The sequence below is a fragment of the Eimeria tenella genome, genomic scaffold, assembly GCF_000499545.2.
Source record: "Eimeria tenella Houghton genomic scaffold, Eth_scaff41, whole genome shotgun sequence".
NCBI classification, from domain to species: Eukaryota; Apicomplexa; class Conoidasida; order Eucoccidiorida; family Eimeriidae; genus Eimeria; species Eimeria tenella.
This window is the reverse complement of record NW_013543345.1, coordinates 33,169-42,839: the sequence shown is the minus strand read 5'-3', so window position 1 is coordinate 42,839 and position 9,671 is coordinate 33,169. Positions and strand designations below refer to the sequence as shown.

General features: G+C 54.8%; 3 protein-coding genes across 3 annotated transcripts in view; 2 read left to right on the top strand and 1 right to left on the bottom strand.

The window, feature by feature from the left end:
• Positions 1–2,276, bottom strand: ETH_00022540 (uncharacterized protein; the record flags this gene model as incomplete). The annotated part of the gene is made up of 5 exons (XM_013376854.1): positions 1–120; positions 402–422; positions 657–710; positions 856–1,617; positions 1,836–2,276. The coding sequence occupies 5 exons, from the start codon at positions 2,274–2,276 to the stop codon at positions 1–3; spliced, it is 1,398 nt and encodes a 465-aa protein (XP_013232308.1).
• Positions 2,277–3,618: 1,342 nt separating this feature from the next.
• ETH_00022535 (adaptor-related protein complex 3, sigma 2 subunit, putative) lies at positions 3,619–4,703 on the top strand (the record flags this gene model as incomplete). The annotated part of the gene is made up of 4 exons (XM_013376853.1): positions 3,619–3,857; positions 3,884–3,959; positions 4,275–4,346; positions 4,620–4,703. The coding sequence occupies 4 exons, from the start codon at positions 3,619–3,621 to the stop codon at positions 4,701–4,703; spliced, it is 471 nt and encodes a 156-aa protein (XP_013232307.1).
• Positions 4,704–7,431: 2,728 nt separating this feature from the next.
• Positions 7,432–9,671, top strand: part of ETH_00022530 (uncharacterized protein) — a gene marked incomplete at both ends in the record, with an annotated part of 3,066 nt that continues 826 nt past the window's right edge. Inside the window, one exon of the mRNA XM_013376852.1 lies at positions 7,432–9,560. Within this exon, the coding sequence (XP_013232306.1) occupies positions 7,432–9,560 (2,129 nt within the window). The remainder of the gene's footprint in view (positions 9,561–9,671) is intronic.

Genomic DNA, 9,671 nt, shown 5'->3' with positions numbered 1-9,671 from the left:
TTAGTCAAAATGATCCGCGCTTGAGCTGTTCCCGTCCTTGTTCTCAATTTGCGGCGTAACTTGGGAGTCCAACAGCCCCCACAGGTTCCACGCAGCCACCGCCGCATCCCACACAAGCCTCTGCATGCACACAAACACGCAGTGCGCGCTGGTGTATCTACACCCCAAAAAGCAGCGAGAATGCGAGAAAACGCAAAGTTCAAAGCCAGATGCCACTTCTACTTTACTCTCCCCTAGGCCGCACGTACTGCTGCCTGCACGCAGAAACACAGCAGAACAAATGGGCAAAGAAACGGTGAATGGGCGGTGGCTGCTGCTGTTCTCTGCAGCTCCTAAACAGCAAACGGAGATGTGTCACTCTATAGTGTACACAGCAAACGTGAACGCTCTTTTATTCCTACCCTAAACAGAGCGCGAGTTCCCTGCAGCACAAAACCACAGCGCAGCATCAAACTGCAAGCTCTGCGCCGCTTCTCTAGCAAAAGTCCCTTCCCTGTGAATAGAAATGCAGCTGTACAGATGTTTGCAATTTGCAAACGCACGCAAGAAGAGCCACCAAAAAGTGCATGCAAACATGCGCAAGTAGGCACGACTGCAATACTGTGATAAGTTGAAAGAAGAACTGGACAGAGAGCGGAGATGTGAACTTGACGCACTGCAACGAAGAATCCCTCCCGGGAAAAAGGCTTCGCTTCCCATTCCTTTTTGGGCTGAAAAATGCAAAGGAACAAACAAAAAACAAACAAAACAAAAATGCAAAACAAAAATGCAGACACCTGGCGAGACCAGAAAGCCCGGGGATGCAGCTGCGCATACACCCGAGAACTGTAAGCAAATATTCGAATTCGAGCATACAGTCTGCACAGTTTCTCTTTCCTCTTTTTCTTCAGTCTTCTTTTGTAGTTTTGGTTCTCCTTTGGATGCTTTTTCCTTCAGAGGCTCCTCAACGGGAGTTTTCACGTCTTGTGGCTGCTTGTCTTCGGCGGGCACCACAACCACTCTCTGTTCCTCTGTAGACACTCCCACCTCTTCTGGAGTCTTCATATCCACTCTTTGTTCTTCTAATTCCTCTTTTTCTGGTTTCTTCTGAGGCTGTTCAAGTTTTTCGGGTTTCTCTTCAGGACCCGCCGGAACCACTTGCTGCTGCACTTCCTCTGCAGGCGCGGCCTGCTGCTGCTGCTGCTCTTCTCCCATTCCCACATCCCCGGGCTCCACTTTCTGCCACTCTTGTTCCCTAGTTGGCTGCGGCTCTGCTGCAGGAGGTTCTGGAGTTCTGCGAACTGCATTTTCGTCGAAGACCGGCGAGGCTTCTTGCTGGTCTGACTGCTGCATCGGGGGCACTTCCTTTTCTTCCCTTGGCTCCAGTTGCTGCTGCTCCACGGGCTGTTCCGTCGCAGCTGCTGCTGCTGCTGCGGGCTGCTGCACGTCTGCAGCAGCAGGTTCTTCTGCAGCAAGCTCTTCACCGGCCCCCGCCCCTTCTTCAAAAGCCGTCAAAACCAACTTCGGCAGTGGCACATTCTCCTCCAGGCCTTCCTCTTCAGTCAACTCGGGGGGCACAGCGGTTGCCCCGAAAGGCTCCAGCAGCTCCTGCTCCTCCTGGGCAGCAGCAGCATCTTTCTGAAAACCCAGCAGCAGCAGCAGCAGCAGCGACAGGATAAGAGCACGCAGCTACATGCAGCAGCATATTTGCGGAGTCAGCAGCGGCAGAAACGGAGCAAATGCAGCTGCACGCAGGACTCAGCAGCAGCACCTCTGTAAAGGCAGCAGCAGCGGAACCGGAGCAAGTGCAGCTGCACGCATGCACTCAGCAGCAGCAGCAGCAGCAAGGGCCAGACCTTCTGCTTGCCGAGGAGGAAGCGCCAGCACAGAAGAGCAACTCCGAGGACGAAGAGGAGAGGGAGGGCGCGGCTTTCGGGGCGGCCTTCGTGGGAAGAGTCCCAAAGCTCTGAAGAGGCCTCGAGAGTGCTGTCTTGAATGAGTGCAGGCTCGAGGAGTTCGGGGGGCAGCAGCGGGTCTTCGTTGCTGGGGAGCCCCAGGTCCACAGGCTGCGCTGCATGCGCTGCACGCAGCTCTGCATGCAGCTCTGCCTGCGTTGCATGCGTTCCATGCAGCTCCTCGGGGCGCGGCACCAGGCCGTCTGCAGCGGGAGGCAGCCCCTCAGTGCCCGCGGCCGTGTCTAGCTCCGGGGGCAGCGGCTGGTAGAGTTCTGCTGCAGCAGCAACTTTCTGCTGCAGCGGGGGCAGCGCGAGCAGCAGCAGCGCGCAGAAGACCCGCATTTCCCTTTCCAGGCGCGACTTCTCTCGCAGTGCAGCAGGAAACCTCGGGCTGGCAATACACCCCTGATCGAGGGCCAGCGGCAACTTGCAGCAGCAAACCCCTCCGAAAATGCAAAACAAATGGCCCGAAAAGCCGCAGGGGAAACGGAACTCCGGGATTAAGCAGCGGGCCCCCAGGGCACGATCGAACACGAACGGTGCGCCCCTCAGTGCTTCGTCCTGCAGAAATTGCTCGTCAAAACACGGGAGCCGCCCGCGGGAAGGATCAAGAAGGGGCAAAAGAAAAGAAAAAAGCCCTTTTCTGCAGAAAATAACTTGGGCAAAACAGGAATCGCAAACTTCCAAGTGCTGCAGTCCTACTGAAGCCTGTCCGCAGAGGAGCGGGTTTAGGGCAAGGACACAAGGAGGCTACTTGTTCCTATTCAGGCTCCCCCTAGCTCGGAACTTGACCCATTCAACAATAAATGCACCTTTGCATTAGCAAATATTGTGGAAAACAAAATTGCACCACAATTTTCCCGCGTTTTCCGCCAAAAATCCTATTTTCGTCTCGTTTTGCTCTCCACCAGCGCAACCTAGTGGCAGCCGAACACCAGGACCCTATCTGCTTCCCGTCTTATCCTCTCGAACTAAATGCCCCTTTTTTTCCATAAAACCCCCCCAAAACATTCAACAAACGGGAAAATGCAAAAAGTCCAGTGAGGGACAAATTCCTTTTGCAAGTGTGGCACCGCCCGGAACCCCCCTGGCTGTCGTGCTGCCTCTCGCACGGCTCCCTGCCAGTGGAAAGCTCTGCATCCAAGCATATCAAATTTCGCCTGTTTGTCTTTTATTGCTCTATGTTGGCTATTTTTTCCTGGAACTCCTTTCGAAGTTTCGCGCAAGGAGGCAGCCCTTTCGACTTTTGCTGCGTCCCACCATGATCAGATGCGTTTTTGTCGTCAACACCCACGGCAAGCCTCGCATTGTGCGCTTCTACGATGGCACAGTAAGTCATTTTTGCTTTGAAATTCTGCAAAAATTCCCTTTTTCCCTCGGAGTTCTTTCTTTTCTGCCCGCTCAGCCCCCCCGAGCTACTGCCGCGTCGCTCTTCCGTGCTTCTGCAGCCACATGAGAAGCAGCAGCATGTCATGAAACGCCTCTTTGCTGCAGTCAGCCGCCGCCCCGATGACGGCTGCTGCTGCTTCACAGAAGACAAAGAATTGTTTGGCCCGAACCACCGCATTATTTACAGGTGAGGGAACTAACCCTTGCTGCAGCAGCCCCGCTGCTGCAGCAGCGCGTCCCGCAGCAGCACGTCGCGCAGCAGAAAGAGTAGATCGCAGCTGAACCAAACTCAGCAATGTGCTGCGGCAACTCTGCAACAGCAGCAGCAGCAGCTGCGGCAGCAGCAACACGCGTTGCAGCAGCAATAGTTGTGGCAGCAGCAACAGCTGTGGCAGCAGCAACAGCTGTACCAGCAGCAGCAGCTGTACCAGCAGCAGCAGCAGCAGCAGCACTTCTTGCGGAAGCGCTTATGTGGAAGCAGCAGCTGCGGAAGCAGCTGCAGCGCCAACAACTGCAGGGCTATGGGGCTTTCTTGTTTTGTGCTGACACATTTCTTGAAGGCATTTTGCAACTCTTTATTTCATATTTGTGACGGACGAGCTGGAGAGCGAGCTGGGGATTCTTGACCTCATTCAAGTGAGCCATTTCTTTGAATTTGCGGCAGCAGCAGTAGCGCACCAAGAGGAAATAAATGCGACTTTCATTCAAGTTATAAGGTAGTCAAACTAAATCTAATAAAAAGTTAATGAAAACGTCTTCTTGTGATTTTCTTGGATTTATAAAAGGGGGGAAAGAAACTCATTTTGCACGCAGGATATTAATAAGTTGTGTGTGTTGCAAAATAAAGGAGCAGCTGCCTCTAGTGCCACAGGCATTTGCCTCTGTTCCAGCAGCTTCTAGGAAGATAATTTGATTTTCTTTTCTTTTTTTCCTTCCTTTTGCTGCATTCAGGTGTTCGTACAGGTCTTAGATGCCTGCTTTGAAAATGTCTGCGAACTGGACCTCGTCTTTCACCACGAGAAGGTGCTTTCAGTTTGCAAATTGTTTCTAGAGGCAGCGTTTTCTTTTGCTAGCGATATAATTTGGTTTTAATTTGGTTTAAATACTCAAGGAGGGGAGTTGCTGCTGCTTTGCAGCAGCAAAGAAGCAGAAGAAACCTGTTATTTTGTGGAATTCATGTTTCGGCGTCTTTGTGTCCAGTTTGGGTGTTTGCTGCTTGCTGCAGTTCAAATTAATTGCATTTTTGAATTAAATGTTCAATGGGTTGCTATTATATGTATTTTTGTTGCTGTTCAGATTAATTACATTCTTGACGAAATAATTTCGGGAGGTGAGGCACAGCCCGCAGGCCAGAATATGCGAGCCCAGCACTTTACGTGAAATGCTTTTGTGGTGATTTCGAATTCGCTTTAATTCTTTTTTAGTCCTTTTTTATGTTTGCATTAGTGAAGTGATCGGTTTCCAGTTGAATTCAGTTTGCCGCGTTTGCATTTATAAAGTAGCAATTCTGAACTCATTTCGGATCTGACCAGAATTTGCATCTACTACAACATGATGTCTTTGAATTCAGTTGTTTCTTATTCAGTTTCGAACCAAGGATGCGGTGATTTTGAATGTATTTTGGGGGTTTTTTCGAGCAAAAGTGACTTCGAATTTATTGTCCCATTCAAGTTTGCATTTTGAATGCGAAACGCGCAGGTCTGGTGATGGACACCGCAGTGGACAGCATTTTGGAGTCCGTGGGGGGAGTTAAGAAACTGGTTGATTCAGAAACATCTTTTTTTGCATAAGCGTTTTGTGGATACTTGAAGGGCCGCTTCTTTTTTGAGAATTTGTTGCAGCTTCCGCCAGCAGTGGCAGCAGCAGCCAGCTGCTTCCCTAGACCATATGATGGGACTTCAGCGGTTTACCAATATATTCCGCTTCTGAAATACTTGTTTTTCAGTTTATAATATATTTGGGACAAGTGCTTTTGTTCACAAAGCTGCTGCGGTCCAGATCGCCGCGCTTTCTGCTTCCAGTGTTCAAGTTTGTACAGATTGGCTGCAGTGTCGCGCTGGGGTGTACTGCCAGTGCTGCTGCAGCAAGTGCACTGGAGACCATTTCTTTTTTTGTTGCGTTTTCGCGCTTGTCTTCTGCTTCCGCGCCCGGCAGACTGTGCAGAGCCAGTGCAGCGTCTGCCGCTGCTGGTGCTGGTGCTGCTGCTGCTGCCGCTGCTGCTGTTTTGTCAATTCCAGTAGCTGCGCGACCCGGCAGGTGCGAAACGGACAACTAAAAACGGAAACTTGTCAAGGTTTTCGGCTATTGTACAGACACTGAAGCAGCTTTTGCATGCTTAAGAGTCCAGTTGCGTTTAAAGATGCAATTTCAGCATTTAAATCAGCATAAATGGCAGAGACGAAGTCAAGAAAGCAACGCAGCAGCAGCAGCAGCAGCAAGGAGCCACTCTCTGACGAAGCAATTCTCACTCTCCCCATTTGCTGCACTGCCAAAAACTGCTGCGGGGGCCCCTGGGGGGCCCCCGGACCCTCTAAAAATTATTTGAAGTCCTTGGGGCCCCCCCTAAAGCTCTTGTGCTGGGGCTGAAGTGGTATTTGACTTAGTTTAGAGGAGGGGCTGCTGCAGCAGCAGCTGCCCCTCTGGACAGCAGCAGCTGTAGGAGCACATGCAGCAGCGGCTCCAGCAGCAAATGCAGCAGCAGCAGCAGCAGTGCAGTGTTATGAGGCTCTTTTTCTTGAATTAAAATAATCAAATACAATTCCTTTTAAGAAATAAACTTTCTTAATTTGTAGAAAGGTTCTTCACCAACAGCGGCAGCCTTATAACCCTAAACCCTAAGCCCTAAACACCCAACAGAAAAGTCCCCACATTCAAACTGCAGCCTGCCTCGCTCCTTAAACCCTAAACCCTAAATCCTAAACCCTAAAGACCGAGCAGAGCACACGCCCAGGGGCCTTTGATGGCAGCAAGTTGCAACGCTTAGGGTTTAGGGTTTAGCAGCACTCAATTGTGCCAGCAGCAAGTAACCCGGGGGCCCGTGAGGGGCCCCGGGGGCCCCCGGGTGGCAGCAGCAGGGGCGCCCCCTTGCCTTCCAGCCCTTCACTGTCCCTTTTTGCTTCTAAGTTTCAACTCTAAAGAACAAATAAACCCAACTCCAGGTTTGGGGGCCCGTGGGGGCCCCCAAACCAGACAGTTGCAGCAGCTGGAAGCAGCAAGTGGGGCCCTAAGGGCCCCCTTGGCGGCTGCCAGCCCATGGAAGCTCGCCTGCAGCAGCTGCAGCAGCTGCAGCAGCACAAGCGCGGGCTGTTTGGTTAAGGCGGCTGTAGCGGGGCCCCCTGGGGTTTTACCGCGTTTAACAAAATTTTGAGGACTTCGAAAAGGTTTATTTGCATTAAAAACAGAATATAAAAGAATAAAGAACCTTAAAAGTCGCTGGGTCCTTTAAATATTCATAATTTATGCATAATGCACTCTGGCCCCAGCCACCAGGACACACTACAGCACAAACCCGGGCGGCCTTGCTACAGCGTTTTCTCCCGCAAAAAGGAGAAACTGGAATTAACAAATGGAAATACTTAATGGAAAATAATTTAATTCATTTAAACTCCAAAGTCTAGAGCTACACTTCCCCCCACGGGCGGCAGCAGGCCCGTAGCCGCCCCGCCAGGCGTCTAGGCAGCTGTGAAGCTGCAGCAAAATATTCCTTTTATCTGTGAATACACCCCAATCTAGCGCCGAAGAAGTGTATTTGAATTTAAAAATTTCATGTTTTCCGGCCCCCGGCGAGCTGTTTTGCCCTAGCTGCTGCTGCCGCTGCTGCTGCTGCCGCTGCTGCTGCTGCTGCTGCTGCTGCTGCTGGGGCCCCTTCGCCGTACGTTGCGTGGCGCTTCTTTCTTACTGAGACCCTCAGCCTTATCTTCATCTCTTCACCCCGCAGCAGCAGCAGCTGCCTCCGCCTATGCTCCCGGTCTCGCCTTGTCCTGAGCAGCAGGAGCAGCAGCAGCAGCGACACCAGCAGCAGCGACAGTGTCTTTGACGCCTAGTTGCCCAGAAAAGCTGCAGCAGCAGCAACAGCAGAAGGGCTGGGGGCGCCCAGCGCCTTCTGGAAATGAGTCAGCCTGTGGACCTTGCGGCGGCTGCCAACGCAGACAGCAGCAGTAGCAGCAACAGCAGCAGCAGCAGCAGCGGCGCTGATGCTGCCCCCTGCGCAGATGCAGCAGGACTACAAGGCTCTCTTCTTGCCTGCGTTGCGGAAACGCAGCAAGACTTGGCTCGAGGGCAGGAGCCCCCGCAGCAGCAGCAGCAGCTGCTGCAGCAGCCGCAGCAGCTGCAGCAGCAGCAGCAGCTGCTGCAACAGCAGCAGCCCGTGCAGGAGGAGCACAAGCAGCAGCTGAAGCAGAAGCAAGATATTTATTTGCAGCCTGCTTTTGCTTCTGGAGAAGTCGCGGGAACCCCTTTGGTGCACGAGCATGAAGAGGCCCGGCAGCAGGAGCAGCAGCACGCTCAGCAGCAGCGGCAGCAGCAGCAGCAACAGGAAAAACAGCAACAAGAGCAGCTGATACAAGAGCAGCATAAGATAATGCAGCAGGAGCAGGGCCAGCAGCAGCTGCAACAGCAGCAGCAGCAGCTACTGCAGCAGCAGCTGCTGCAGGAGCAGCAGCAGCAGCTCCTGCTGCAGCAGGAGCAGCAGCTGCAACAGCAGCAGCAGCAACAGCTGCTGCTGCAGCAGGAGCAGCAGCTGCAGCAGGAGGGGGAGCAGCAGTTGCTGCAGCAAGAGCAGCAGCTGCAGCAGAAAGGGCAGCAGGCGCTGCTGCTGCAGCAGGAGCAGAAGCGGCAGCTGCAGCAGGAGGAGCAGCAGCGGCAGCTGAAGCAGGAGGTGCAGCAGCGGCAGCTGCAGCAGGAGGAGCAGCAGCGGCAGCTGCAGCAGGAGGAGCAGCAGCGGCAGCTACAACAGGAGGAGCAGCGGCGGCAGCTGCAGCAGGAGGAGCAGCAGCGGCAGCTACAACAGGAGGAGCAGCAGCGTCAGCTGCTGCAGCAGGAGCAGCGGCGGCAGCTGGCGCAGCAGGAACAGCAGCAGACGCTGCTTCAGCAGGTGCAGCAGCAGCAGCTGCTTCAGCAAGAGCAACAGCGGCAGCTGCTTCAGCAGGAGCAGCAGAGACAGATGCTGCAGCAGGAGCAGCAGTTGCAGCAGGAGGAGCAGCAGCGGCAGCTGCTGCAGCAGGAGCAGCAGCGGCAGTTGCTGCAGCAGGGGCAAGAACGGAAGCAGCAGCAGCAGCAGCAAGAGCAGTTGACGCAGGAGCATCAAGAGCTGCCTGGGCAACAGGATCGACAACAGCAGCAGCAGCAGCGAGAACAACAGCAGCAACAGCAGCAGCAGCGAGAACAGCAGAAACGGGAGCAGCATCGGCAGGAACAGCAGCAGGAGGTGCAGCAGCCACATGAAGTGGGGCGGCAGCAGCAGCTGCAGCCTCAGCCTCAGCAGCAACAGCCACAGCCTCAGCCTCAGCAGCCGCAGCCGCAGCCTCAGCAGCAGCAGCAGCAGCCGCAGCCTCAGGCTCAGCCTCAGCAGCTGCAGCAGCAGCAGCCGCAGTCTCAGCCTCAGCGGCAGCAGCCGCAGCCTCAGTCTCAGCAGGAGCAACTGCAACCTCAGTCTCAGCAGCAGCAGCCACAGCAGCAGCAGCAGCAGCAATATCAGCCGCAGCCGCAGCCGCAGCCTCCGCCTCAGCAGCTGCAGCAGTCACAGTCACAGTCTCAGTTGCAGCAGCCGCAGCCTCAGTCTCAGCCTCCGCAGCAGCAGCTGCAGCAACAGGACCAGATGCAGCAGCAGCCGCAAGAGCATGTGCAGCAGCAGGAGCAAGAGCATCTGCAACAGAAGCAGCAGCAGCAGCTGCTGCTGCATCAGGAGCAGGGGCAGGAGCAGCAACTGCAACAGCAGCAGCAGCAGCAGCAGCAGCATGGCGCATCGGATGTCGTCGTCGGGCGCCGGCCGGGTCTCTCGCTGGACCCACTGCGGCTGGAGGCCCCCCAGGAGGTGCAGCAGCAGCAGCAGCAGCAGCAGCAGCTAGGAGATGAGGGGCCCCACAGGGTGTCTCCTCAGAGCCTTTCTGACGACTGTCTCCCCAGCGGCGCTGCTGCTGCGCTGCGGGCGATCGGCGCCGCGAACGCAGCAGCAGCAGCAGCAGCAGCAGCAACAGCGACAGCAGCAGCAGCAGCAGCAACGGGCTCGCCCTCCTCAGAGTCCCCAGGGGCCCGGAGGCCCTCAGGCACAGGGGGCCGCGGCCGCCGGCCCCACAGGCGGCACGGGGAGGAAATCCCAGAAGCAGCAGCAGCAGCAGCAGCAGCAGCAGC